This window comes from Trichosurus vulpecula, chromosome 1 (genome assembly GCF_011100635.1).
Source record: "Trichosurus vulpecula isolate mTriVul1 chromosome 1, mTriVul1.pri, whole genome shotgun sequence".
NCBI lineage: Eukaryota > Metazoa > Chordata > Mammalia > Diprotodontia > Phalangeridae > Trichosurus > Trichosurus vulpecula.
In genome coordinates, this window is record NC_050573.1 from 3,484,083 (window position 1) to 3,510,522 (window position 26,440).

At 47.9% G+C, this 26,440-nt stretch overlaps 1 protein-coding gene across 1 annotated transcript; it reads right to left on the bottom strand.

Annotated features, from left to right (window-relative positions):
• Positions 1-1,817: 1,817 nt before the first annotated feature.
• On the bottom strand, positions 1,818-26,224 carry LOC118834251 (zinc finger protein 501-like). The gene is made up of 4 exons (XM_036741720.1): positions 26,220-26,224; positions 25,890-26,134; positions 7,493-7,667; positions 1,818-7,094 (listed from the first exon to the last, which is right to left on the bottom strand). The coding sequence occupies exons 1-4, from the start codon at positions 26,222-26,224 to the stop codon at positions 6,053-6,055; spliced, it is 1,467 nt and encodes a 488-aa protein (XP_036597615.1). The 3' UTR covers positions 1,818-6,052.
• Positions 26,225-26,440: the final 216 nt, after the last annotated feature.

The window sequence follows — 26,440 nt, forward strand, 5'->3', positions numbered from 1 at the left end:
AACATGCCCAGGCCTCCACCTCAGAACAAAGAAAGCCTACTCCAGCACCAATACCACCAGGACTGAACTGAGCTTGAGTGTAATCCTTCTTACAGACTCCAGACCCCACTTAGGGTCCAATACTTGCCCCCCACAAGGGATGGGTTCCTCAGTTCTCCCAGGGGGCAGAGGGCCTGAATGCTTAGGAACATCTGGGGTCCATCAACAACTTCTGAATATTTTTCAACAAAGCCTGGGTTCAAACATGGCTATGTTCCTTTTGTCAGGTCACAGGAAGAATCTGAACCTAGGACCTGAGCAGTAGGAAGCAGGAAATCAGGGTTTTTCCTCCGGCCCCAGCTCTAAGTCAGCGTACCCTTGATCAAATCTCTTGACATTTCCACTCTCCCATGTGATGATTCTAAGACGCGCTCTTAACCCAGAGTCCGGCAACTTGGTTTTATCTCTTGCTACCTTTCAATATAGTAACAGTGAGTATTTACATACCACTTGAAGGTTTGCAAAGTACTTTACCTATGTTGTCTTCTCACTGGATTGTCACAATCCTAGGAAGGTTATCATTACCTTATCATTATGATCCCCATTCTACAGAGGAGATGACTAAAGAACAGGCAGGTTCAGCGGCTTGCTCAGGGTCAGTGTCTGAGGCAGAATCTGACCTCAGATCTTCCTAACTCTAGCACTTCATCCACTATACTGCTTAGCTGTCTCAATAATGAATTTAAAACATTACCTTGAAAAGAGATCTGTCGCCCTCACCAGACTCCACAACTCAAAAAGCTTAAGAACGTCCACTCATGGCGTCAGACGGTGCCAGGGGACCTGAGATAGTATACTGGCCCAGGCTGGAACCATACCGTATACAGAGACAGAAAATGTGGGTGCTCAGGAAGCCAAAGACCTCATTGAGCCCATGCTCACACCCAAGAGAGCTGAAGGTCACTACAGCACCCACATGCTTGGTAATGCCATAGTTCAATGACAATCCTTCCTAGCTGTCTGAATGTGGTGAAGGTGTGGAGACCGGGGGCATAAGCTATATGTATACTCTATGTATGCAGCACAGCAAAAAGCCCTCAAGTCAACATGGAGGTGAGGAGGAAAAGGAAGTGATGTCAACATCTCAGTTACTATCCCCCTGACCTCCCCAGCCAACATTCTGCTAGTTCCCAGGTCCATGCACATCCCCTTCTATTTCCTCTCTTCTCCCACATCCAAGCCCCAAGTCCTGACTATTTAAGGGCCACATCTCAGGTCTGCACCACTCTTCATTCCCAATCAGAACTGTGGTGTAGACCCAATCATGCCCTCCAGACTCAATCCAGTCACTTCTGCTGCCTTCCTGCCTCACGGACCTGTCTCCTGAATCCATCCAACATACATTAGCAAGAAGTACCTTCAATTCACAGCCAATAAGTATTTAAGTACCTAGGGACTGTGTGATTCTGAGTTCCCAGTCTTGGACAATGGGTCTGCCCTCATCAAGTGTCCTGACCTCCTAAACTTGGTCTCTCCATTTCAACCTGGCCAACAGACCAGACTATTGGTCTTGTTAAAGTCACATGGGGTCCAGTGTTTCACTATTAGGAATAATGCTTTAAAAGGTGGGCTTACCCCACCCCACCCTACCCCCAGCTCCCTCAACAGCATCCTTGGATACAGCTCAGAGGCTATATAATCCCAAGCAAATCACATAACCCACCAACCAGGACTCATTTCTGATTGATCAACAATCTTCCAAGGGAGATGATGCCTTTCTTTTCAAATGTTTTATTGATACCCTTCCTTTTTTTTTTTTAACATTACTTAACATCACTTCCCACCCACCCCCTCTTCCCACCAACAACAGAAGCATCCCTCCTAATAAATAAATGCAGCCAAGACGACAAAGCACAGTGACCAGAGCTGGAAACATGTGGCTGCTGCTTCTTCCCGACCTCTGGTCTGTCAGAGGCCTCTAAAGCCGTAACTAGGCAAAGCTTGGTCAGAATCGAAGTCTTTAATGCAGCTCCTTGACAATACCACGGTCTGAGTTTGCCTGTCTCTTGTTTCTGCTTACTTCACTCAGCACCAGTTCAGACACATCTTTGAAGGCTCTTCTAAAGATTTGTCATTTCTTGGAATGGAATTGAACCTGGGGTTTCCCAGGTGTATGGAACCGCAGTGAGGACAATGCCTTTACCAAGGCAGCTACACTGTAGTCTTGGAGTATTGCCTCAGGCACTCAGAGGCAAAAGGACTTGCCCAGGGTCCCACGGCCAGTAACCAGGCAGAAGTGGGACTTGAACCCAGGCCTTCTTGACTCCAAGGATGGCTATCTGCTACATGAGGCTGCCTCTTCATTGTCATCCCCTAAATGATGAGCACAAACTCTGTTTCAGTCTTTGGAAAGTGCTAGGAGCCTTAAAGATCTTTGATCCCCTCGAGGCATATACCTACTGGTAATTACAGGCCTTTTCGGTAGAATCCGAGTTGCCTTTCCAAACATTTGGACCAACAGTGACCAACATTACTGTGCTTGCCATTCCTTCCACATCCTCTGTCTCCACCATATGCCGCTTTTTTTTGGTCATCTTTGTCGATATGATGGGGGTAAAGTCTCAGAGTTCACTGTAGATCTCGAAGCAAACGATGGAAGAACATTTGTCAGTTGCATTGAAGGGAGAGTCTTGTTTACAGACAGCTCAGGATGGCCTCGGGGACCTTGAAAGGCTTGAGTCTGTGAAAGTGCTTTGTAGAGCCCAATGTTGTATAATTGAGTTGTTTACATTTCTGATGAGAATTTAAACAATTTTCCGGTGCTTTTTGATAATTTGTGCTGTTTCAAGACCTGCTCATTCACATGGCCAAGGTTTGCTAAGAGCCTTTAAGGCAATTCTTCCATCCTTCAGGGAGAAGCACTGAAGTAGGGCTGCAAAACGCTCACTGTGACAGCCTACCCTGGGGTGTCCAGATTCCTCCACAGATCTCCCCCACTCCCACTTTCTCCAAAATCACCTCTTGTTCCTTCTTTCCAGACCACCTCAACCATCCCCTAAGTGAAGGTAGTTTGGGAAGAGATGTTCCCTGAATGGAAGACCACAGCTATAAATACCCTTTTCTTTATCCTTATCTCAGGACAACTTAAACATGAAAAAATGATCCAGATGCCCAATGTGATTGGAGTGTATATCCTGCTTGAGATTTCGGCTACCGAAAATTTTCCCTAATTAGCTAGCAGGCCTATTACCACCCGTGTCTGTATAACAGACTCCCTCTTCCCTTATCTCCCACCCCCACTGCCCCAGGTGTCAGGCTAGCTAGCAAGCTTGGATGAAATGGGAGCAAGAATGTAAATATTACTGTTATGTGACCTGCACACAGGGCTCTGAGCCCAGACTAACACATCGCTGCCATGTTATCTGAGCACCTGCCAATTATAAGCTCATTGGGAACTTATAACTTTCATGTGGAAAATACTCCTGGGGAAGTTACAGAGTAGAAAATTCCTTTATTCTAAGATGAAAGTGCTCTACGTTATGACACACTGAGTGGCTGGCGCCTTTTATGGAGGCAGAGGGAACCGATGTGGAGTATGAAGCACTTAAAAAGTCAAGGCTGAGCAGGCACCCAAAAGGGGCATGGGACCCATTTCCAGGTTACCTCGCACTACACATTCAATGATGTTCAGTAAGGTGCACCCTATAGTAAAACCTGCTTCATAGTCAAGTCAAGTCAATCAACATTTATTATTCATTAACTGAGTACCAAGCCTTGTGCAAGAGCCTAGGGACACACAAAGGTTAAATAAAACACAGGCCCTCTCCTCATGGATTTGACAAGGACAGAAGTGACTACAAGACAAAAGAACACGTAAGTAGAAACAAAGTGCTATGTAAGGTGTGAGGGAGGGCAGGGAGAAGGAGAGTGACATCCAAGTTTGGCTTTGAAGGACCTGCAAGAATTCAGTAGGTGGAAGGGAGGAGACTATGGTCCAGGCATAGAAAGCACCACAAGCAAAAGCAAAGCAGCCCAAAAGTTGAGGGTGTGTTTGTGGGATAGCAACCAATCCAGTAGGGCTAGACCACAAAGGAAGTCAAGGGGAACAGGCAAACTTGGGAAGGTTGCTTGGCACTAGATTTGGGAAGACCTTAAATGCCAGTCAAAAGGGGTTTGACAATTATTCTGCAGGCAACAGGGAATCGTCAATGATTTCAGAGTACATGTCACATGATGAGGTCACTAGGAACATCCAAGTGGCAGTAGAGAGAGAAGGCAGGCCAGGGAAGACGACCTGTGAAGTGGAAACTGCATAATCCAAACAGGCGCTGAGGAAGGGAGTGGCCAGGTGAGCAGGAAAGGTCATGTGTAAGAGAGACCACAGAGGTAGAATAGAAAGGACTCCATAACAGGTCAGAAAAGAAGAGGTAAAAATAGCACCGAGGTCTGAACCCGGAAGGGAAGGTGAAGGGTGGTGCCCCTGGCACACACCAGGTTACATGAGATGCCCTGTAGCCAGCTAGTGCTCCAAGGCAGTCAGGGCTGGAGTCCAAGGGTCTTCGGCTTTAAGAGGACGCTCAAAGCCTTGGAACTGGCTGCTCTCTGACACTGAGTCAGTCCAGGCCACTGGGACCAGAGAATAATACTCCACGTAGCTCTGGCCAGTAGCTATGAGGAAATACATACAGATACATACACACACACACACACACACACACACACACACACACACACTCTCACTAAAATCCCCCTTCTTTGAGAGGATTTATTATTCAGTAAGTAAGGCACCTTTCTCACTCCTTCCTTCTCCCCTTCATACTCACAGGTCCCCAGGTCTCTCCAACGATGACCCAGGACATCTCACCTCTGTTTGTTTGCCCCTCCCTCCCTTTAAAATATCACCATCATCCACTGCATTGTCCTACAACGGCCAGTCCAGTTTTCTTGTCACCCTGATGAGTCTTATTTCACTTGCACATCAGTGCTTCCACTGACATCCTGGTTACCTGAACCTGATCGCTGATAGTTTTGACCCTCTGGAAGACTCCTGGAGGGTGGCCTCACTTCCTGCTGGAGTCTAGAGAGTCCAGTCTAAGTTTCCACTAAAAGAAGTATCATGCCATCTCTCTTCCTACATCCCTTGAGATGAAATGCTTTTGAAAAATAATAAAGCCATCCTTCCTCAGGATAAAGCTGGAGCTAGCCAGTTGGCTTTTAGAAGTGCTGGAGAGCAAGGGGAGCAGAAGAGGGATTGTACTGATCCTTCCACTGCCCAAACCCATCATGCCCTAGCTTTTCCTCTAGCTCCTGGCTTTTGCTGCTCCTGAGAGGGCTCTTCCAGCCCTTGGATTTCATAAAAGGACAAAATAAGACTTTCACCAGAGGAGAGAAGTGAGCCAATGGAGACAGAAAAAAAAGAGCTGGATCCTGTGGGAGAGACCCAAGTGCTGTCAGGGAGAAGGGGACTCATCAACCTCAAAACTTCCAAGAGGAAAAGGAATGAAAAAAAGACCATTGGATTTGGTGATCAGAGAAAGCTGCTGACTTCTGAGAAGGGTTTAATAGAATGATTGTAATAGAATGCAGGGCAGCCTTTCAAAACAAAGTACTGGCGAGACATGGACATGTTTATAAGGAGCAGTATGGAGTCAGTAAAGAGTTATGGGCTGAAAATGCCCAAGGGAAATGACCACTGCAGTGAGACTCTGAGAACAGGGGAGAGGAGCTGAGACCAAACGTCCAGGCAGAGGACTGAGTCTTAGCAAGCAGTGGTACCCATCCTTCTGAGACTCGGAGGAAGGAAAAGAGAGCAGGCAATGACTCACACAATTCTGAAGGAGCAGAGCTGTGGGAACAAGTTCTGGTCAGGTCCCCACAATTTTCTGAATAAGTAACTTTTATGTCTCCTTGTAGGGGTGGGAGAAGGGAAGTGGCAAGTGACTGACTTCTGAAGGCTGAGGTCATAGCCATTGTGGGAAACTTGCCCGGGATTTGATCTTTACAGTTTCACTTTAGTTGGAATTCTCCAAATTTCAGTGAGTGCTCTCTGTGTCAACCACACCTTCCTGAGGCCCTACCATTCAAAAGGCTTCATTCTGTTATGGATTCTCTGGTGTTGAATAAGTTGTGTGCTCAGGCAGAAGGCCTTTCCACATTCAGTACATTCATAGGGTTTCTCTCCAGTATGCATTCTATGATGTCTAGAAAGTTGTGTACTCTGGCGGAAGGTCTTTCCACATATGTTACATTCATAGGGTTTCTCTCCTGTATGAATTCTGTGATGGGAAGCAAGTCCTGTGATCCACCGGAAGGCTTTCCCACAAACATTACACTCATAAGGTTTCTCACCAGTGTGAATACTCCGATGTTGAATAAGATGGGCACTCAGGCGGAAGGCCTTCCCACATTCGCTACATTCATATGGTTTCTCTCCAGTATGAATTGTGTGATGGGAAGTAAGTTCTGTTCTCCAGCGGAAGGTCTTGCCACATTGATTGCATTCATAAGGTTTCTCTCCAGTATGAATTCTCTGATGATCAGTAAGTCCTGTGCTCCGTCTGAAAGCCTTCCCACATTCTTTACATTCATAAGGTTTCTCCCCTGTGTGAATTCTCTGGTGCTGAATAAGTTCTTTGCTCTCACGGAAAGCCTTCCCACATTCATTACATTCATAAGGTTTTTCTCCAGTATGAATTCTCTGATGTTCATTAAGTCCAGTTCTCCGTCTGAAGGCCTTCCCACATTCATTACATTCATAAGGTTTCTCCCCAGTATGAATTCTCTGATGTTCATTAAGTCCAGTTCTCCGCCTGAAGGCTTTCCCACAGTCTTTACATTCATAAGGTTTTTCTCCGGTATGAATCCTCTGATGTCGAGTAAGTTCTTTGCTCTCTCTGAAGCCCTTCCCACATTCTTTGCATTCATATGGTTTCTCTCCAGTGTGAATTCTCTGGTGTCGAATAAGTTCTTTGCTCTCACGAAAGGCCTTCCCACATTCATTACATTCATAAGGTTTCTCACCAGTGTGAATTCTGTGATGTACAATAAGTTGTGAGCTTTGTCGGAAGGCCTTTCCGCATTCATTACATTTATAGGGTTTCTCTCCAGGACCAAGTCTGTGAGGGAAGTAATGGAGAGGCTGTGGTTAGTGGCTTTCAGGCATGCACTGCATTCATAAGGTTTCTCTTTAACATGGATCCAATAACATTTAAACGGTCTGAATCCTAATGAAGATTTCCCACCTTCACTGTACTTTAGGGCAGTTTCTATAGCACTCATGACTAGAGGGCCTCTGAGTCCTTCCCCAATCTGAAGTCTTTCATTCTTCCTCTAAATCTGCAATCCTGTATCTATCAATTAACCCAAACTAGATGTGTGACTAGCCCTGGAGCCTTTCACTCAGCAAGCCTTTTCTTCTATAGCTTTTCTTTACTATGGAAAATTGCCTGGCCATAGCCCAAAGCTGTTGCTGTCTTCATGTTTTGGGGAGTTTCTCTTAGGGTGTCTTACTTACCTGGGATGTCTCACTACTTTCCTGGGCTGCTTCTCTAGTCTGGCATCACATTCTGAAGTTTCTCCCAAACTAGAAACACAGGGACGATCCCATGTGAGTATTTCCTGGGCTGACTGTTCCATAGAGAAGCCCAGCTTTGGGGATGACTCCTTGGTTTCAGGAGCCACCTCCCAATCTGAAAGAAATAACAAAATGTAAGTATCACTGCTCTTCCTGCTGGGAGAAAAGCAATTCCTGCTTACTTATTCCTGCCTTCTCCATCTGCCATTAAGAAACAGCATTGTGAAACTTGACAGCGCAGAACAAAAAGATGGTAATATCCAAAGTTTGTGTAAGTCCTTTTTGCAGAGGTGGGGGAAAGGATAGGACTTGTGATTTTACTGATTCTGAGAACCACCAGCAGAGTGAGAAAATTCCCTCCCCCCAATAGATCAACTAAGTTCGAAGAGAGTTACCTGAGGTGAGGAAGCTTGCCCAAGTTTGTCCAGCTTGTGTGTGATATAAACAAGAGACTTTCTGACTCTTAAGTTCACTCTAGCGTACCCACTACACCTCTATTGCTAGAATAGTCATGTATAGTTGATAAAAAGCTTTCACACTAATCCTCACACCAGCCTTGTAAGGTAGGTTGGTCAGTTATTCCTTTTACAAATGAAGAAACTTGGACTCATAGTTATTTATTCAGTGACTTACCCAAGGTTACAATACTAATAAATGTTAAGCTGGGTTATCTTTTGACTCAGAAACAAAGGTGCAAAAGACCTCAATGGCCTTAGTCCAATTCATCAAAGGAATTTCCACTCTAACACACCCAACAAGTGGTTGCCCAGTCTCTCCTTGGGAGGGAGGAGCAGCCCAGCACCTCTCAATAGGTCCACTTTGGACAGCTCTAAGTTTCAGCCTCTTAACTAGCCTCTTTGCAACTTAGACCCACCATTGCTGGTACCACCCTCTGAGGCCAAATGGAACCTTTCAAATCCCTGTTCCATATGGCAGTCCTTCAAATACTTTGAGTCTGCAATTTCTCTCCTGGTCTTCTCTTCTCTAGACTAACCATGCCCAATTCTTTCGACCACCTCTGAAGCCCGTGCTCCTCTCACCAAGTCACACTGATTCTCTACCAAAGGCAGTAAGTTCACCTCCTATCATGTGGCATTTTAAGATACAGAGGCAGGCTAATGCGTGAAGGCTCAGAGAAGGTACATTCAGAATGTGTATTCTGGCAAGGAGCTCTGTGCCCCCTGACTGCCACCCTAACTCCTGCCTATAAGCCTTTGCCTACGTTGTTCCTTCTTCCTGGCTGTAATACACTCTCTTCTTCACCCTTACAGAGTACCTAGTAACCTTCAAGGCCCAGCTCAGGAACTACACACCTCCTATAGAAGGCTTCTCCAGAGTCTCTCAAGTTTATTTATTTATTAGCACTTTATCCCTTTCAAAATTACTTCATATGGGTCATACTTATTTGTATATGTATATGCTATATCCTCCTAGAAGTAGAAGGGAAACTTCTTAGGGGCAGAAGCTATCATTGGTGGATGTGTGGATGTGTGTGTGTGTGTGTGTATGTTGTATACCCTGTATACCTAGCAAAATGTCTGTACATAGGACATGCTTAATGTTTACTGAACTGAATCCAAAATTTATAGGAAATTGACATAAATCTCTAAGACAAAGAACCACTTCCTCATGGCCTAGTGGTCAAAAAATCATAACCAGTTTTGTAAAGAAGAAATTCAAACTAACATTCGACACTTCAAATAAGAAGAAATGAAAACTGAAACAATTCTAAATTATCACCTCACACATTATTGCCTTATTCAAATGATTAAGGTAATAACAGTTGGAAAAAGTCAATGTTGTTTCAGTGGAAAACAAGTTGGAATTATGGGAAAAAAATTAGTAGTAATTTTGATTTAATAACTTCAAGGAGGTCAATGTCAGACATAAAAAGTTATATGTGCTGAAATACAACAGCACTTTAAAAAAAAAAAGAAGAAAAAGAAGCTGGAAGCAAAATAAGTGGAAATGGAATGTGCTGTGAACTGCAATAAATAAATATAGTGGAAATAAGGAATAAAAGGCATTCAAAGAATCATAGGAAGATACATATGAAGTAATGCCAAAGAAAGGAAACAAACCAAATGACATTACCATGCCAGAGTCAAGTTTCAGTGTGTCCACCTGTGGCTGATCAGAACAATACAAACTCAGAATGCTCTACCACGGGTCAGGCACAAATAATCCATATGAACATTTGGGGTGGATTCTCTAAATGTGCATGTTCTGTGTTTCCTTTGAGCTGTTTCAATTCTGCGTTGCTCAGAGCACAGCACCTTCCCCGATGTGGGCACGCCATGCTGTGCCAATGTCACCCATGGCAAACAATCAATTCCAAAGTTCTTAAGAGAGACCTTAAGAGTGTCCTTGCATTGCTTCTAACCACAATGTGACTTGCCCTGCATGGCTAACCCATCTTAGAAAGATTCTGAAGATCACCTGGCAGGATAAGATACCAGACACTGAGATCCTTTTCTCAAACACTAAACAGCAACAGAATTCCTAACCAATGTAATTGCCAGCATTGCCTCCTGAAACACCCTTCCTTTCCCTTAGTTTGGAACTACTAGACCACAAGTGTGGATTTAAGTTAGACTGTCAGTAAGAGAAAATTGTACTTAATTACCAAATGCTAGCTATCATTAACTGCATTTCTGTATGTATGTATGTATGTATGCAGTGGTATCAAGATAAAATAGAAACTGGATCCCTGCCAATTACATATTGACTTAGAAAACCACAAATTAACATTATCTACATTGTATTATACTTTTATTTATTTTGTTAAACATTTCCCAATGACATTTTAACCTAGTCCAGCCACACTCGAGAATTTTGCAGATTGACACCTCTGCATGTATTTAGGGTAAAGGAGGTTATTGGGCAGGAGAAAAGGATTCATTGAGAACTGAGGCATAAAATACAAAATGCATCAAGACACCATTTTTTAAATGGAGTACTGAACTGCTGCTTCAACAATCCGGCTAGCAGCTGTTGTGGGGGTGAAAAACCAACACAAGCCCAACAACAAGAATGCCAGCACGCTGCAAAAGCCCAGGTTCTTTTGATCTGCTTTACTAAGGAAAACAACGTTAAGGGGTTTACAAGCTTACTTTAATCCAGCATACAAATATCACTCAGTTCAGGGGAAAAAGCCAGCACTCTGAACTTCAGAGGAAATACAAAAAAATTACAAACATCAATAGATAGACCTTGCCTGATTCAAATCCCAATACATAGTTACCAGAGATTAACAAAGTCCCAGCTTCTGGGTTTACGAGCTGGAGGGCTCTTAGCTACAGCTGCCCGGAGTCTCCATATCAGCACACCACCAAGAGTGACAGCCTTAAGCAAATGGCTCTGTCTTCTCTTCTTATACCACTTCAGACGTTATCAACCATCATCAGAATGACCAGAACTTAGGCTGCTATGATTGGCTCTTGAGTTAGCACCTCCCCTTAGTATGCTGGGAGCTTCACACCCACATAGGCTTAGCACCTAATAGGGGTTTGGGCCAGGGGCTTAGCACTTAGTAAGACTCAATGAAATGCACTGAATTAATCAAAGGAAACAAAAGACAAACTCTTCAAGGCCACTTGGTTGAACTGAGTGCTAAGAGCCCATTTTGCTTACCAACACAATTGCCTAGAGCAGTGGACTACAAAGTGGGAGCCAAGGACAGTGAGGTTAACCACAGGAAGACTGATCATATGCTGCTAATCTTGGACTTGTCTCCAATGTTGTTGTTGTTCACCCTTCACTTCTGAAGAGGACCGATGAGATCTCAGGGTGATGTCTTGACTTTCAAGTAAACTGGATTTAAGTGAGGGAAAGCTGTACAGTCAGCAGCCTCCCTCTCTCTTCCAAAGTCATCAAAGTCCAGCAGCAATATAAGAATCAAGAAGACTGGTGACAGCCTGGGATGCAGTGGATGACCCTGGCATCTTTGATGTCTGACCAAGCTCTAAGCACTCCCAAGCACCTGCTTCAGCTGCCTTCAAGGCCAATGGAACATACTGTTCTCATCTGCCCACTCTGCTGGAGGAAGTCTTCACAGGCTTGGGGCAGACACCCCCCTAAATCGCCAATGGGTCTGAGGCCTGTCCATTGCCCTCAATCTGGTTTAGCCTGTTTGCCGGGACAGTTTTGCAGGGGTGTGGCTACAACTTCTTGGAGCCTCAAGTAACAGCTGGATGACGGGTGAACACCGAAGGTGGATAAGCAGCCCTCACATCGGAGGTAATAGCCCTCCAATACAACTGCACCAGCCCCTTAATTCCTCCCAGCTCAGGGCAGCCTTGACTTAACCTAAGCCAGCCACCTGAAACGGCACAGCTGGCAATACTGACGTCCTCTCTTTCTCAGTTTCCCCTCACCTTGTTCCTTTGTGGCTTCCACAGGCACCCTTCAACAGGAGGGCTTAGAAGCACTGGCTGGTAAGTAAAATACCCCTAATTTCCTTTCTTTCCCCCAGTGGCAAAGAGTTTAGTAGAAGAGGATGAGTAGAGAGAGACAACGTGCAAGAGACTATACAAATAAGATACATACGGGATAAATTGGAGATAACCAAGAAAATCTGCTAGAGTTTGCTCTCTCTACTGGCAAAGTATTTGAAAATAAAGGATTGCCTCCATGCAAAGAGGAAACATTTAAGTGAGGGAGGATCCTAGCCCATCATTGTCAACGTTGTTTTTCCCCAAAGTTCTCCTCCTTTCCTAACATAAGATCTTGCCTTTCCTGGCCCTTCTCAGGTGCCTCATCGCTCACCCACCCTGTTGCCAATGCCTTTTTTCTTTCAGTACCCTCATATTCTCTGCATAGATAGAATTATTTACATATTGTATTCCCCCCCAAGAATGTGGACTCCTTGAGGGCAGGGGCTGTGGTTTAGTTTTTTAACTTGCCTTTCTTTGTATCTCCAGTACTTAGCACAGTGCTAGTGCTTAAACACATAAGTAAATGCTTAATACATGCTTTTTGAAAGTTATAATACATGAATATGATGGAATACCATTGTGCCGTAGGAAATGACAAAAGAGATGGTTTCAGAAAAATCTGGGAAGATTTCCATGAGTTGATACAAAGTGAAACGAGAAAGCTGAGGTCCAGGAGAACGATGCATACTACAACAGTAATATTGTAAAGATAATCAGTTGCAAAAGACGGAGTAACTCTGATCAATCCAATGATCCACCACAATTCCAAGGAACTCATGATGTAAAATATTATCCACCTCCAAATTGAGAACTGATGGACTTACAGGGAGTATTTTGTTTCCATTGTTTATTTTTCTTGCTTTTGGGGGAATATGGACAATGTAGTATATTTTGCGTGACTTCATGTGTGTAATGGTATTATATTTCTTTGCACCTCGCTGAGTGGGGAAGGGAGTAGAAGGAAGAAAATTTAGAACTGAAAATAAAAATCAAATTTAAAAAATAAATAAAAATTTTAAAAATGATAAAAGAAAAGAAGAAGCTTGGACAGGCTGTGATTAGAATTGCAGACAGATCTGCTCTTCCAAACTTCTCTACTTCCTTTAAAGGCACCTCTGTCCTTCTAGGTTCCAGATTCTCAGCCTCCTCAACAAAACTGTTCCCCTCAAGGCATCCGTGATCTCCAAATTGCCCAATCCAATGGCCAATCCTCATCCTCTGCTTTTTCCTGGAGTCTCACCCTCTGGTCTCCACAATGCTGAAAACAATACAAGTCTGGCATCTACAAAAACCTCTCTCTGCACACTTTAAAAACAGAGATAATCATTTAACCTGTATAAGAACCTTCCAGATGAAGAGTTCCAGTGGGTTTTCAACCCATCTCTTAAAAAAATGCAAAATTTTTGGTTAATTTCCAACAACAACAGATACCATTGATGCAAAAGAAGATGGAAATTTACTAGCCAAAAATCAAGTTAAATCTCTAACTGGTGGAGGGAGCTGAAAAATGCACATTGAAATTCCGTTAGTGCAGTCAACAATGGGGAAATACTTCTTTTTTTCTCTTTTTTTTAGTTTTGATCACCAATAAACTGAGCCTCTCTTTACTGCAATAGTTTAAAAAAATAGCTAACATTTACAGAGTTCTCACTACATTGCAGACATCTCCATCCCAAACGTTCAATGGACTATTTGTGCCCAAATCTGCGGTAGAAACTTCCAAGCTCATACCGAACTGATCAGCCGCAGCTGACCGCGCTGGTCCTCTTCAAGTACGAAGGGCGACAACACCTGCGTTCCAGGCACTGCGCTAAGCACTTCAAAGTTATCGTCTCACCTGATTCTTGGAACAACCCTGCAAGGTGGGTGTTATTCTTCTCATCTACAGATGAGGGAACTGAGGCAAATCGAGGTGAAGTGACTTGCCTAGGGTCAGGGAGCTAAGAAGCGCCCGCGGCCAGGCCCAGCACTCTGTGCACTGTGGCACCACGTAGCCACCACGTCGCCGCACCCTAAGTAGGCTCTTCTGGGGGCCACAGCCTGAGTCACTCTGCATCTTCTGACAAACTCCTCCTGCTGTCGTGATTTCTTTAATCCCAGGTGCGCACTGATCTCTACTTCACCTTGTTAGGTCTGACCCAATATAAACCCCCTGCACCGATTCATCCGGCCAGCCTCTACTTGAAAAGTTAAAAGGTTTATTCAGCTCAAGTGTAGATCCTTACATTCATCTCCGTAAAACTTTCCTCTTGTCTAATCAGGCCAATCATTGTTTCCTTATGGGATCTTTAGTGTGTTACCACCTCCTCCGGTCTTCCACAAACGTAACAAGCACGCCAGCCATGCCTTCATCCACATCACTGATAAAAATGCTGAGCTGAGGATGGCCTGGGCCCCACCGAGCCGCCTGGACAGCGCCTCTTCGGTTCTGATTCTTCAAGTTACAATCCATGGAGCTATCACCCCCTAGCCCCAGCCTCTGCACCGGACCACAGGCACAGCACCCAAGGCTTTTTCAATAGGGTGAGTCTCCCATCAAATGTTCCTGACGGAGCCAGGCTGACTGGCACTGATCTGCCACACCATTAATGATTCTTTTTTGGGGGGGGGGGCGGGGGGTGGGGGGGATCTAGGCCCGTGATTTCATTGGAGCAGTGTGTAGTGAGGAAATTTTCACGGCAAGTCAATAAGCATTTATTAAGCGCCTACTGTGTTTCAAGCGCCGGGGATACAATGAAAGGCAAACACAGTCATTGCCCTCAAAGAGCCTTCAGTCTGTAGGGGAGACAACATGTAACCACCATGCACATACAGGATGGAGAAGGAGTGCACGGAAGGTAATTCCCACCACCAGCGCAAGTCAGCTCCTCCTCTGAACAGACAGCTCCGGCGCTCAGGAGAAGTGACCTGTCTATGACGCAGAGCCCTCCTGGACTCCGAAGCTCGCTTTCTACCCACTGCACCACACTGCCACTTTACCTTTAATGGTATGTCCTAAGAATCTGCCAGGGACAGACAGCCACTGAGCTCGCCGGCCTGAAGGCTGTAGGCACCCGGTGCAGTCTCAAAGCGTCACGAGGGTTCTCTAAGATTTTGTAAAGATCACCGACTGCTCTTTCAGAACCTAACCTGGCATTCCCTGGGGTAGGATGATTTGAACACATATGTAGAGAACAGCTGCATGGCATTTGGGGTTCCCCACGGGTACTCATTTGGTTCTAATTTGTCCAGTGCAAAAATCCTCCTCTTTGGGAGAGAAAAGGGAAGCAGAACAGAATCGGGGTACTTTCGTCTTCTTGCTGGCACTCTGACCTTTCCCAGCTGCAGGGCAGCCACACTGTCACTGAGGTCTTGGCCTGCCTGGGATCCTTTTCTTGCCCCAACCCCCAAAGCTTAGGAAAACAACCCTTTGGCTGACGTTAGCCATCACTTTCATCCTCATCACCTGCATTCGTTATCATTATCACCGTCATCCTCCCCCTCCCCCTCCCCCCAACCCCCATGTCATTCTGGACTTTTGAATAACACTATTCTTACAGAATCCACTCTTGTGCACACCCCACCAGGCTGCCCATCAAGCCAACTCTCCAAAGGAAAACAACTGAATCCCAACTCTGTGATCACCCCCACACCTCCTAATCAAACGCCCAACGGGAATGCCGGTCGTCCCTGTCCGAACGGTAAATTACAGAAGGGGCACCATCACTCACTACTCTCCATTAATCATCAATTATTTTGATCAACAATGTCTTTTTAAATGCACATCAGACTAAGTGAAACATGGTTACGACCACAAACCTGAAAATGTGACCTGACAGGTTTAATTTTACCACGTATTCCAGCTAAACACTTCAGAAATCCATAAAGAAAGCCTCTCCCCCACACCTGAAGGCTCCTCTCTCAGACCACAAGTTCTGACTAAGCCTTTTCTTTTTACTATAACAATAGCTAACATTTACATTAGGAGCAGCGAGTTGGCACAATGCACAGAGAGCCAGGCTTGAAGTGAGGAAGATTCATCTTCCTGACTTCAAATCTGGCCTCAGATACTTACTAGTTTGTGACCCTGGGCAAGTCACTTATTAACCCTGTTTGCCTCCATTTCCTTATCTGTAAAATGAGTTAGAGAAGGAAATGGCAAACTACTCTAGTGTCTTTGCCAAGAAAACCCCAAATGGGGTCACGAAGAGTGGGACATGACTGAAACAAGTGAACAACAACCACTACCACCACCTTGACGTAGGACATTACAGTTTGCTAAGCACCTGGACATATGCTGTCCCTATGATCTTTACAACTCAGGGAAAACATCCCAAGGTTGTTGCCTCATTTTATAGACGGCTCTAGGAGCTTATGCTATTGGCTCATGTTACTACTAATTAACACCAGGTAAGTGCAGAACATAGAATCAAACCCTGGTCTTTCTTGACTCCAAGTCCAAAGACATCGTCTCCTGATCTGGTTCACTATCTATCTGGTAAGTTAAACCCATTGCTTGTTGCTTACCTTATCCCACCCCCATCCCCCCACCCCCCCACCCCCACCAAAATTCAGAGACTGCAACAGGTTCTATCTAATCGTCCTGCTGGTTGGCCACCCTACCAGAAGTGTGCCAAACTTTGTGCTAGATTCTAGGGATATAATTAGTCTTTGTTCTCAAGGAGCTCCAGGGGAAAGGGAAGAGGAATGGCTGAGGCTGCACTTCTCATCTGACTACTAACAACCATCTAAGCACCTACCATAGCCCCACCAACGTGGAACAATCCTTGCCCTCAGGGAGTTTGTATTCTATCGGGAGAGCCAAAATATCAACTATGGAGAGAGAGAGAAATAAATATGAGGTGATATTTTCAGGGAGCTGGCAGGGGGAATCTGGCCAGAAAGGCTTTACAAAGAAGGTGGCATGCAAAGGAATCCTGAGAGAGACTAGGGATTCAATGAGGAGGGAGATCATTTCCGGCATGGGGGGCATTTGTTACAAAGGCTGAAGAAGACAGGAAATGGAGCACCATATGCAGGTAACTACCAGAAGGCTAGTTTGGCTCGACTGTACATGGTAGGAAGGGCAGGGACAGGGAAGTGAGCAGAGGGAACCACCTAAGGCTGGAAAAGTGGGTTGGAAAGGACCTGAAATGCCCTTCAAATTAAAGTGATCAGTCACACATGAGGCATATGAGGGTGATGATTCCTCTGGAGTATACGTTGGCCTATACAGACAACTGAGGTTCCTTCCAACTGTGAAATTCTATAATGCCTATAAAGGCCAGTGGATTTGCCAATGAAGAGACCATTGGTAACTTTGGAGAGGAGAGTTTTAGTTGAAGGATGGGGTCAGATGTCAGGCTGCCAGGAGTCAAGCGGTAGAGGCAACAAATACAGTTTCCTCTGAGAGGCTGGTCATGAGAAACGCATGCAATAAAATCCACAGGATCACCAAGGAAACCAATGAGAATGACACATAGGCACTTCTTTTTTTTAAACTCAAGTCACAGAACCCAGAAGTAGTTACACACATATGGGGCTCCATTTTCTGCCTCCACAACTTCCCCCCATGGTAAAGCTTGGGGCTCATACCTGAAGGGCCCAGAAAGAGGCTCCCACTCACGTCCTGGGGGGATAAGCCCTAGCTGTCAGGATTGTAGGGATCAGTCTGTCTTTATCGATGGGCCTGCCAAATAAGGAAGGGCAGCATCCTCTGGGGAAAGAGCCAGGGAGAAAAGGGCACATGAAAGAGGCTACTATTCCATGCCTCAGCCTCCAAGGCTCAGAAGTCCTGCTGAGGTGTAGATCAGAGGAGATCACAGACTATCTCCAGGATTCGATTTAATAAAAATAGGGATGGAAACTTCTCCACACCCTCTTGTCTTACACACCTGCCCAAGGTCACATCCCCTACATGGGTCGGAGGAAGGCCTTAAATCCAGGTTTTCCTGGCTTAGAAGCCAACTCTCTATCCAATGCATCCTGCTGTTCCTCAAAGCTCAATAAATTACCCAATAATTACCTAATATGGACAAGGCTCTGTGCTGGTGCAGCAGAAGCAAAGGGGGAAAAGGAATCACCACACATACCTATTCAGATCAACAAGGTCCAGTAAATGGGGACGAAGCCCTTCACATTTGAGCAGGGGGAGAGGGCCAGGGAAGGTCTCATAGTGTGATGGTCCAAGAAATGAGCTGGGAAAGCCAAGGAGCAGGGCACACAGTCCAGAACCCAAACAGCCTCATGCACATGTCCACACACTGGAAGGGAGACACTGAGATCAAGAAGCAGATGGGAGGGAGTTGGGCTCTCCCAGGGCAGAGGTCTGTGAGGAGGAAGAATGGGAAATGAGCCAGCCCACAAAGGCCCTCCAGTGCCAGGCCAATGCCTAAGCCAACACGAGTGATGGGTCTTCTCCCCCTTGTTCCAGTCTCTTAGAGCTGGAAGGACCTTGGGGATCAGCTTGTCCAAGGAGCCCACTGCCATTCAACATGACAGAGCCAGCCATCAGCCCCAAAGACTCTCTGGAAGGGATTCCCCAAGAGAAGGAAGAGAGGAAGAGGAGCAAAAAAAGGAAAGAAGGGTCCCAGAAAAGGAAAAGAGAGGAAAAAGAAGGGTTCAGGAAGAAGCAAAAGTAGAAAGGGATCAAGAGGAGGAGGAAGAAGGGGCCCAGGAGGCAGAATTCAAGTTATGAAGTACCTACTCCAGGCCCAGGAGGTGCCAGGGGTACAAAGATAAAAATAAAATCACTCCTGCCCTCAAGGAGTTTACACTCAGAGGGGGGAGGGGGGAGGGACAATGTGTAAGCAATGAAGCCAATACAAAATATTTAGAAAGCACATACAAGGTAAACTGGGGAGAGGGGAGACCAGAAAAGGCTTCCTATAGAAGGCAGCACACGACCTAAGCAAGACTAGAAGGGAGGCAGGAAGGGAAAGGTCCTGGCATGGGGGAGGAACAGTGGCAGTCACAAAGCCACGGCACTTAGAAATCTTGGAGCAGCAAGTTATCCGGTTTGGCTAGAAGGAAAAGGAGAAGGGGCGTACAGTTAGCCCAGCCCCTGAGCTGAAGCCAGACTGCGAAGGGCATGAAATTCCAACCACAGGAGCTGGCATTTAACCCTAGAGGCCACAGGAGTCACTGAAGCTCCTCGAGCAGGGAAGCAACATGATAAGGTCCATTAATCTGTCAGCTGTGTTAAGGTCAGACTGGAGAGGGGGGAGGCAGGGAGACCCAGGAGGAGACTCACTGCTGCCAAATGGAGAAAATGCCCCGAGTCGGGAAACGAGGCAAGAATCACTGGATCCCAGTCAGACCGGGAGCAGAGCCACGCCAGGGTGATGGCCCTTGGGGCTAATCACCACCACAAAACACTCTAGAAAGGTCAAGGATGAACACTGAAAAAAAGCCAAGTGATTCAGCCATGAGAGCGCAGGCCCAGGGAAGCCGGAAAGAGGAAAGCCAGCTTCCAGGATTCAGGAAGTGAGTTCGAGGGAGAGCAGGGGCAATGCCTGGAGAACTTAGGTAGGAGCATGCAGAGGAATGGGGGAAAGCTGTGGGCAGCAGGCAAGGAAGGGTCAGGGCCAAGAAGAGCCGAGGATTAAGGAGGCCTTGGCTGCTAGCTTGGGAGCTGGGCTGAACTGCTGTTTGATCTTTGTCAGGAGGAGCTGGGGAAGGGAGGAGATCGATACAGAGGGAGGGGAAAGTGATGGAAAAAGAGAAGATAGCAATAAAATGCTGGCTATCCAGCTCTGTTTTATGACAGGGCTGTCCCAAAGGAGAAGAGGGATGATGAAGGGAAACTGAGAGGAGGGAAAAACAAAAACAGATCAAGGAAATGTATTTATAAAAAGGATTTTTTTTTAAATTTCAGAAGGGGGGATGATGGAAGAAGGCGTGAGCTCTGGGGGAAGGGAGGGGACTAAATCCAAGAAAAATAAAAGGGAAGGCCCCAGACACAGCAGGACAGTCACAGCAGCATGTTGGTGGGTCCCCAGCAACTGGGAAGAGGCTGAACAAGTGGTGCCACGTATTTCTGTCTATGACCACCCTGCCCCCCAACACACATGCCATAAGCACACACATACTACGCTCCACCCCCACACACACACCCAGCGTGACTACAAGAATGACAGTGAAGAAGGCAATCCAAAGTTGGATGCTGTGGAAATGTGCCTCCCCTCCCCCCCTTCCTATGGGGAGGGAGGGCCTACGGGCATGGAGGAGTGCAAGTCTTGCCATGGGCCGGGCCCTGGCCCAGGTGGCTGCTTGAACTCAACTGACTTCTTCCTTTGTTACAATCCCAGGGGTGAGGCTGGGAGGAAGGTAGGGAGGCAGGTGGGGAGCGTATCCGGGAGTGACTGATATAAAAACAAAAGCAATCAGTATAGGGAAGGAGGGAAGAGGAGGAAGAAGGAAGAGGAAGATCAAGAGAAGGAGGGAAGAGGAGGAAGAAGGAAGAGGAAGATCAAGGAAAGGAGGGAAGAAGAGGAAGGAGGAAGAGGAGGATCAAGGTGACAGCTGGAGGGAGTAGACAGCAAAAGAGAAGGGCTCTTCCCTTTTCTGGGCCCTGGAACCTTCTGAGCAGCAGGTTGGGGCAACAGCCTCTGGACAGACCCCATCTATAGAGAGAAAGGTTCAATTTCAGCTAGAGACTGGTGGAAATAGAGGTTCAGGGACAGGGTCCACAAATCCCTTGGGGGTTGTGGCTATAAGGTTAAGAACCCCTGGACTAGAGACTAGGAGGGAGGGGGTGCCAGAAGCAGGAAGGGGAGAAGGAAAAAGGCCAGATGTCTGGGAGGGCAAGATGTAGCAGGAGAAGGGGGCCAGAAGAAAGGGGCATCAGAGGGAGGGGAGAAGGAAAGGGCTATGGAAAAAGAGAGAAGGGCCAGAGCACAGCAACGGGCCAAGGAGGCAGAAGTGGAGAGAAGATCTAGGGATCCAAGACAGAAAGGGAATCCATACAAAGGCTGAAGCCCAATGAGGGAAAAAGATGTGAACAGCCATCCAGCTATTAACAAGCACAGAAAGACTGTTCCAGATCACATCAAAGAGGCATGCAAATCCAAACAAGTTAAGAGGTTTTGCCTTTCGAACAACCAGGAAACTGGGGAAGACAAAGCCAGCACGGGGAAAAGCTGGGGGAAAGCTGGGAATTACTCCAATGGGTCAGGTGTTCAAAGCTAGGGCCCCCACTGCTGGCCGAGTTCCCCAAGAAGGCCAAAGAGAGAAAAGCCCCACATGGAGCCAAACATTTATAGGAGTCAGTAAGATCGTAAACATTTGCCAGGCACCTACTACGTACCTGGCACTGTGCTAAGCATCAGTCCTACTGAGCAAGAGAAGAGGCTGTCCTTGCTCTCAAGCTACTCAGTCTAAGAGGGGAGACACAAACAAGCTATAGACAGGATAAATGGGAGATATTCAACGGAGGGAAATCACTGGAAGTGGGGGGATCAGGAAAAGTTTCCTAGAGCAGAGGGGATTCTAGCTGGAATTGAAGGAAGTTAAGGATTAGGGAGAGATGAAAAATGATATGAGGTAGCCAGAGAAAACACCAGGAGTGGGGAGTTGGGAATGTTGTGCATGAGGAACATCCAAGAGCCCAAGGACACTGGACTTCAGAGTACATGGAGGGGAGTGGTGTTAGGAGCCTAGAAAGGGGCTGGGTTAGGGAGCAGGTTATGAAGGGCTTTGAATGCCAAACTGAGGACTTGGTATTTGCTCCTGGAGGCAGGAGGGAGCTACTGGAGTTCACTGAGTAGGGGGTGACATGGTCACTTTCGTGGCTGAATGGAGGGTGGACTGCAGTTGGGAGAGACTGGAAATAGGCAGACTACTGCCTTATCCAAGTGAGGAGATGAAGGTTTGCACCAGGGTGTGTCTGAGATAGAGGAAAGATTTTACTGGAAAGAAAATGGATGCCTACTGACCGCGGGGAGGGGTTGCACTAAACAAACTGTGGTCTCCAAATGCACTGAAATATTATTGTGCAGCAAGAAACGAAGTCTATGAGGAACTCAGGGAAACAGGAGGACTTGTAGGAAGTGGCAGAGAGCGGAAGAACAGACTGGAAACAATCCACACGGCGCCAAGAATGGCAGTAGGAGGCAGACTTTACAGCATCCTAAGGCTTATAAAGCATTCTGACCCCAGTTCACATCTTGCTTCAGATCCTGGGAAAGTCATACAATATTCTCAGCCTCAGTTTCTCATCTGCAAAATGGGGCATAGCACCTACTTCCAGGGTGGCTGGGAAGGTCAAACGAGATAATATGTGTAAGAGGCTTGGCCAACTGTAAAGTGCTCTTTAAACCCCATTGCTACTGGGGCCTCTAGGTGGCACAGTGAACAGAGAACCGGCCCTGGAGTCAGCAGGACCTGAGTTCAAATAGGGCCTCAGACACTTGACACTAGCTGTGTGACCCTGGGCAAGTCACTTAACCCCGACTGCCTCGCAGAAATAAATAAATAAAATAAATTCTTATCATTACTATTGTAGATGAGAAAAAATGGTTCTGAGAGAAGTTAGGTGACTTGCCCAGAGTCATACAGTTAGTAAGCATCTGAGGCAGGATTTGAAGCCAGGTCTGAGGAGGGAGGAAGCAATGCAGCAGGTAGAGAAAACCTTTCTAAGCACTTCTGTTAATTAAGAAAAACCCACTTTAAAACTAGAGGGGGGGCACCGTTACAGGCGTGGGATGCTGCAGGCAGCTACCCATGGAGTCACTGTATCTTTCACTTTAATTGTTTTACTTTCTTATGACAGCTTTTGTGGAGCGGGGAAGGAGGATCCGGACATTTTTGCAATGTTTAAACCAAACATGTCAATATAATCTTCAAAAAGAGACCCCAAGGCCACCTGCCTACAAGCCAGAGCAAGGGCTAGGGATGGGACTACGATGTATCATTACCAATGACTGGAATAAGTCCCCCCCTCCACCATGTTTCTAAAAATAAAATAAAAAGCACAGGATAGGCAGAGAACATGAAGGAGTCACGGTTTTAGAGAGAGGAGGGGAGGCTGGAGAAGGAAGAGGAGGAGGAAGAGGAAAGGGGCCAGAGACAGGGAGAGGGAAGAGGAGAGAGGGAGAGAGGGAGGGGGAGAGAGAGAGAGAGAGAGAGAGAGAGAGAGAGAGAGAGAGAGAGAGAGAGAGAGAGGTGTAGGGAAGGGAGAGGCAAGGAGGAGGAAGAGGAAGGGGGCCCAGGAAAGGGGGATGGTAAGTTTTAGAAGGGATATGGAAACAAGCCCAGAGGAAGAGGAGGAAGGAGGGGGCCATCATGCAAAGAGGGCTGCCAGAAAAGGCCATGGGGTAGGAGGAGGAGGGGGAGGAGGATCAGACCAAGAGGTTTTCAGTTTTAGAGAGGGGGAGGGCAAAGGGAAACAGTCCAGGGCCTAGAGTAAGAATGGGCCAGGGGGGCCAAGGGAGAAGATCTTCAAGCTTCATAAGTTATCGAGACAAACCCAAGAGCCATGCCCCAATGGATGAGAGGTCAAAGTTGCTGAAATGTCCAAAGGGGAATCACAATCTAGTAACAACCACAGGAAAGACAGCTCCAAATCTCCAGGGAGAGAAATGCAAACAGCTCACAAGCTTCACCTCACACCCAGTAAACTGGCAAAGACAAAACCAGCAAGAGGGGGCGGAGGAGGGAGGGAAACGGCCACTGGGGAAAGACAGGCCCAAGGATGGCCAGGCTAGTGCCAGACACAGTGGGCTGGTCCCAGGGCTCGAGCCTAGCTCCAGTGTTCCCCAACAGGAGCATTCATCCTGCCAGTCTCTGGGGGAGAAAAGCATGGAAAATAAAGCAGATGCCCATCAAAGGGGGGGCACAGCTGATCAAATCAGGGTACCTGAATGCAATGCAATCTCACTGTGCAGCAAGAAGCAAAGGCAAGGAGGCCTTCAGGGAGACAGGCATGGCTTGGCTGGGACAATACCATACAAAGAGGCTGTAAGAATGCTGAGAAAGGGGTCACTCAAATGCTGCTGGAGTGTGGCGCTAACGGCCAGCCTCAGTTCAGAGAAGCCAGATGAGGAAGCGCAGCTCCCTCCTGCCCGTCTTTCCCTGGGGAGCCTGGGGACCAGGGGTGGGGAAGGTTGCATAAGCTGGCAGCCAGGCCTGCCTACTCTGGGTGGTTTGGCTTAACTGCTTTTTTCTTTGTTACAAGAGAAAGCTCACAGTGGGGGAGGAGGGAGGATATATCCGGAAACTGCGACAAAAGGCATCAATACAGTTGGAAAACAAAAAAGAGGGGACAGAGAAGTAGGAGGCCGAGAGCTGGATGGCCCCAGGAAGGAGCAGGCAGTCTGAGAAGGAGGGGGGACCAAAGACTGGGAAAGAGAGGGGGAGGAGGAAGGGGACCATAGAGAAGGAGGAGCTCCCAGAGCCTTAGATGCTATCCATCACCCTCTCCTCCCTGACACCCTCTTCTGTCTAGGGTTGTGGGATGCCCCTCTTTTCTGGTTCTCCTCCTGCCCCTCTGACTGCTCCTCCTCCAGATCACAGCCTCTTAACTAGGTGTGCCTCAGGGATCTGGCCCAGGCCACCTTCTCTTCTCCCTCCATACTGGGGTTCTTACTAATTTACCTGGTGATCTCAGCTCTCATGGATTTAATTACCAGCTCTATGCTAATGACTCTCAAATCTCCCCATCCCAACCTCCAGTCTCCCTTCTCCACTGCCTTTCGGAAATCTCTAACCGGATGTCCAGCGGACATCTTAAATGCACTATGTCCAAATAAATTTATTACCTTTACCCCTAAACCTCCCTCCTACCTTCCCTATTACTGCGGGATGAAGGGGAGGCTTTCTCCCCTTCCAGTCCCTCCAACGCCCAACCTCGCTAGGTCTCACTCTCCCCCTTCCCCATAGCCAGGCTGTTGTCAAGGCCAGCCCATTTCCCCTCTGCAACATCTCTTAAATGCGAATTACCCCTCCTTCTCCTCCCTGACACAGCCACGCCTCCTAGTGTAGACTGTCTATACCTGGACTGCTGCAGCAGCTGCTGGGGGTCTGCCTGCTTCGGTCTCTCCCCGCTCCAGTCCATCCTCCTCCATTCGGCCCCCAAAGGGTCTTTCCCAAAGTGCCCGTCTGACCACGTCACCCCCTACTCAAGAGATTCCACCGGCTGCCTCTCGTCCAGGGTGGCGAACCAAACCCTCCGCTTGGCATTCAAAGCCTTCTCGGTTTGGCCACCTCCCATCTCCTACGCCTCTGTCCGTCCACAGCGACCTCGAACCCCTGGCTGGCGTGTGCTGGGAGCCAAGCACTGTGCTAAGCGCTTTACAATCACTCTCTCGCCTGATTCTTGTGACAAGCCCGGAAGGTGGCTGCTGGTACTGCTCCCATTTTACAGACAAGGAAACTCACTGACTCCAGGCCCCCTGGAAAAGCCACTGCTAGGGCCTCCCGCTCGGGTCCGGCCCCTCCCCCTCCCCACACAGCGGGGCCTTCTCTCTGGTGATTCTCTCCGCTCGTCTTGACTACGTGCTGGCTGCTCGGGGTTGTTGGACTGTGGTCTGCCCCGTCAGACTTGGGGCATCCCGAGGGCCGGGGCCCGGCGCACAGTAGGGGCTCAATCCGTGTTTCCTGACTGACAGGACAGGAGAAAGGGGACCGTGACGGCGGGGGATGGAGTGGGACGGAACTGAACCTGGGGAGGAGGCCGAGGAGCGGAGGGGGGGGAAGGAACAGTAGCGGCGCTCCTGATTGGCTCTCAATCCTTGCCCCCTCTCATTCCGACCAATAGGCGCCTCCGCTCCCGGAGAGGCGTGGCCCTCGGCCGGGGGCGGAGTGGACTTGCGCATGCGCGTCCCTCAAGGCCGCACCCCTCCCCCTCCCCAGAGGACCAAGGACCTCGGAAAGCTCCGAAACCAGGCGTTACCCCAGACAGTCAGCCTCGGCCTTCCACTCACCCCGGCCCGGGACGCAGGGCTTGGGCACTGGCAGCGGCCGCGTACGTGGCGGAGCCGAGAAGGCCCCGAGCATCCGAAGTCGGCAGGGGTCCGGGCCGGTCTGATGGCGGAGCCGCGAGGAGCGAAGGAGGAAGCGGAAGTCGCTTGGGTGCCGCCTGTCTCCTTTATGGCCCCGCCTCTTGTCGCCTCCTAGCCAATCCCGTGAAGGCCCTTCTCCCCAGGCTTCTCTTGGGCCCCGCCTGCCGCTGTTGCCAAGGCAAAAGCCATTCTGGGCCGGTAAAGCATTCTGGGAAATGTAGTGCGGCGGCGCTGGCCGGAGGATGTGCAAACCCCATGCCCAGGCTGGCCTCGCCCAGGTTCTGGCCGACCTCTGGCTTCCGGCGGACCCACCTCGTGCTGCTGCTTCCGCGACCCCCGGAGTCGCTTGAGGAGACAGGGAGGGACTACGGGCCCCAGCCTCCCCGCAGCCTCCCCTTCCCCCAGGCTAACTCAGTGCGGGGCCGCCTCCTCCGGGAAGCCCGTCGGATTGCGCGCTCACAGACCTCTCGTGA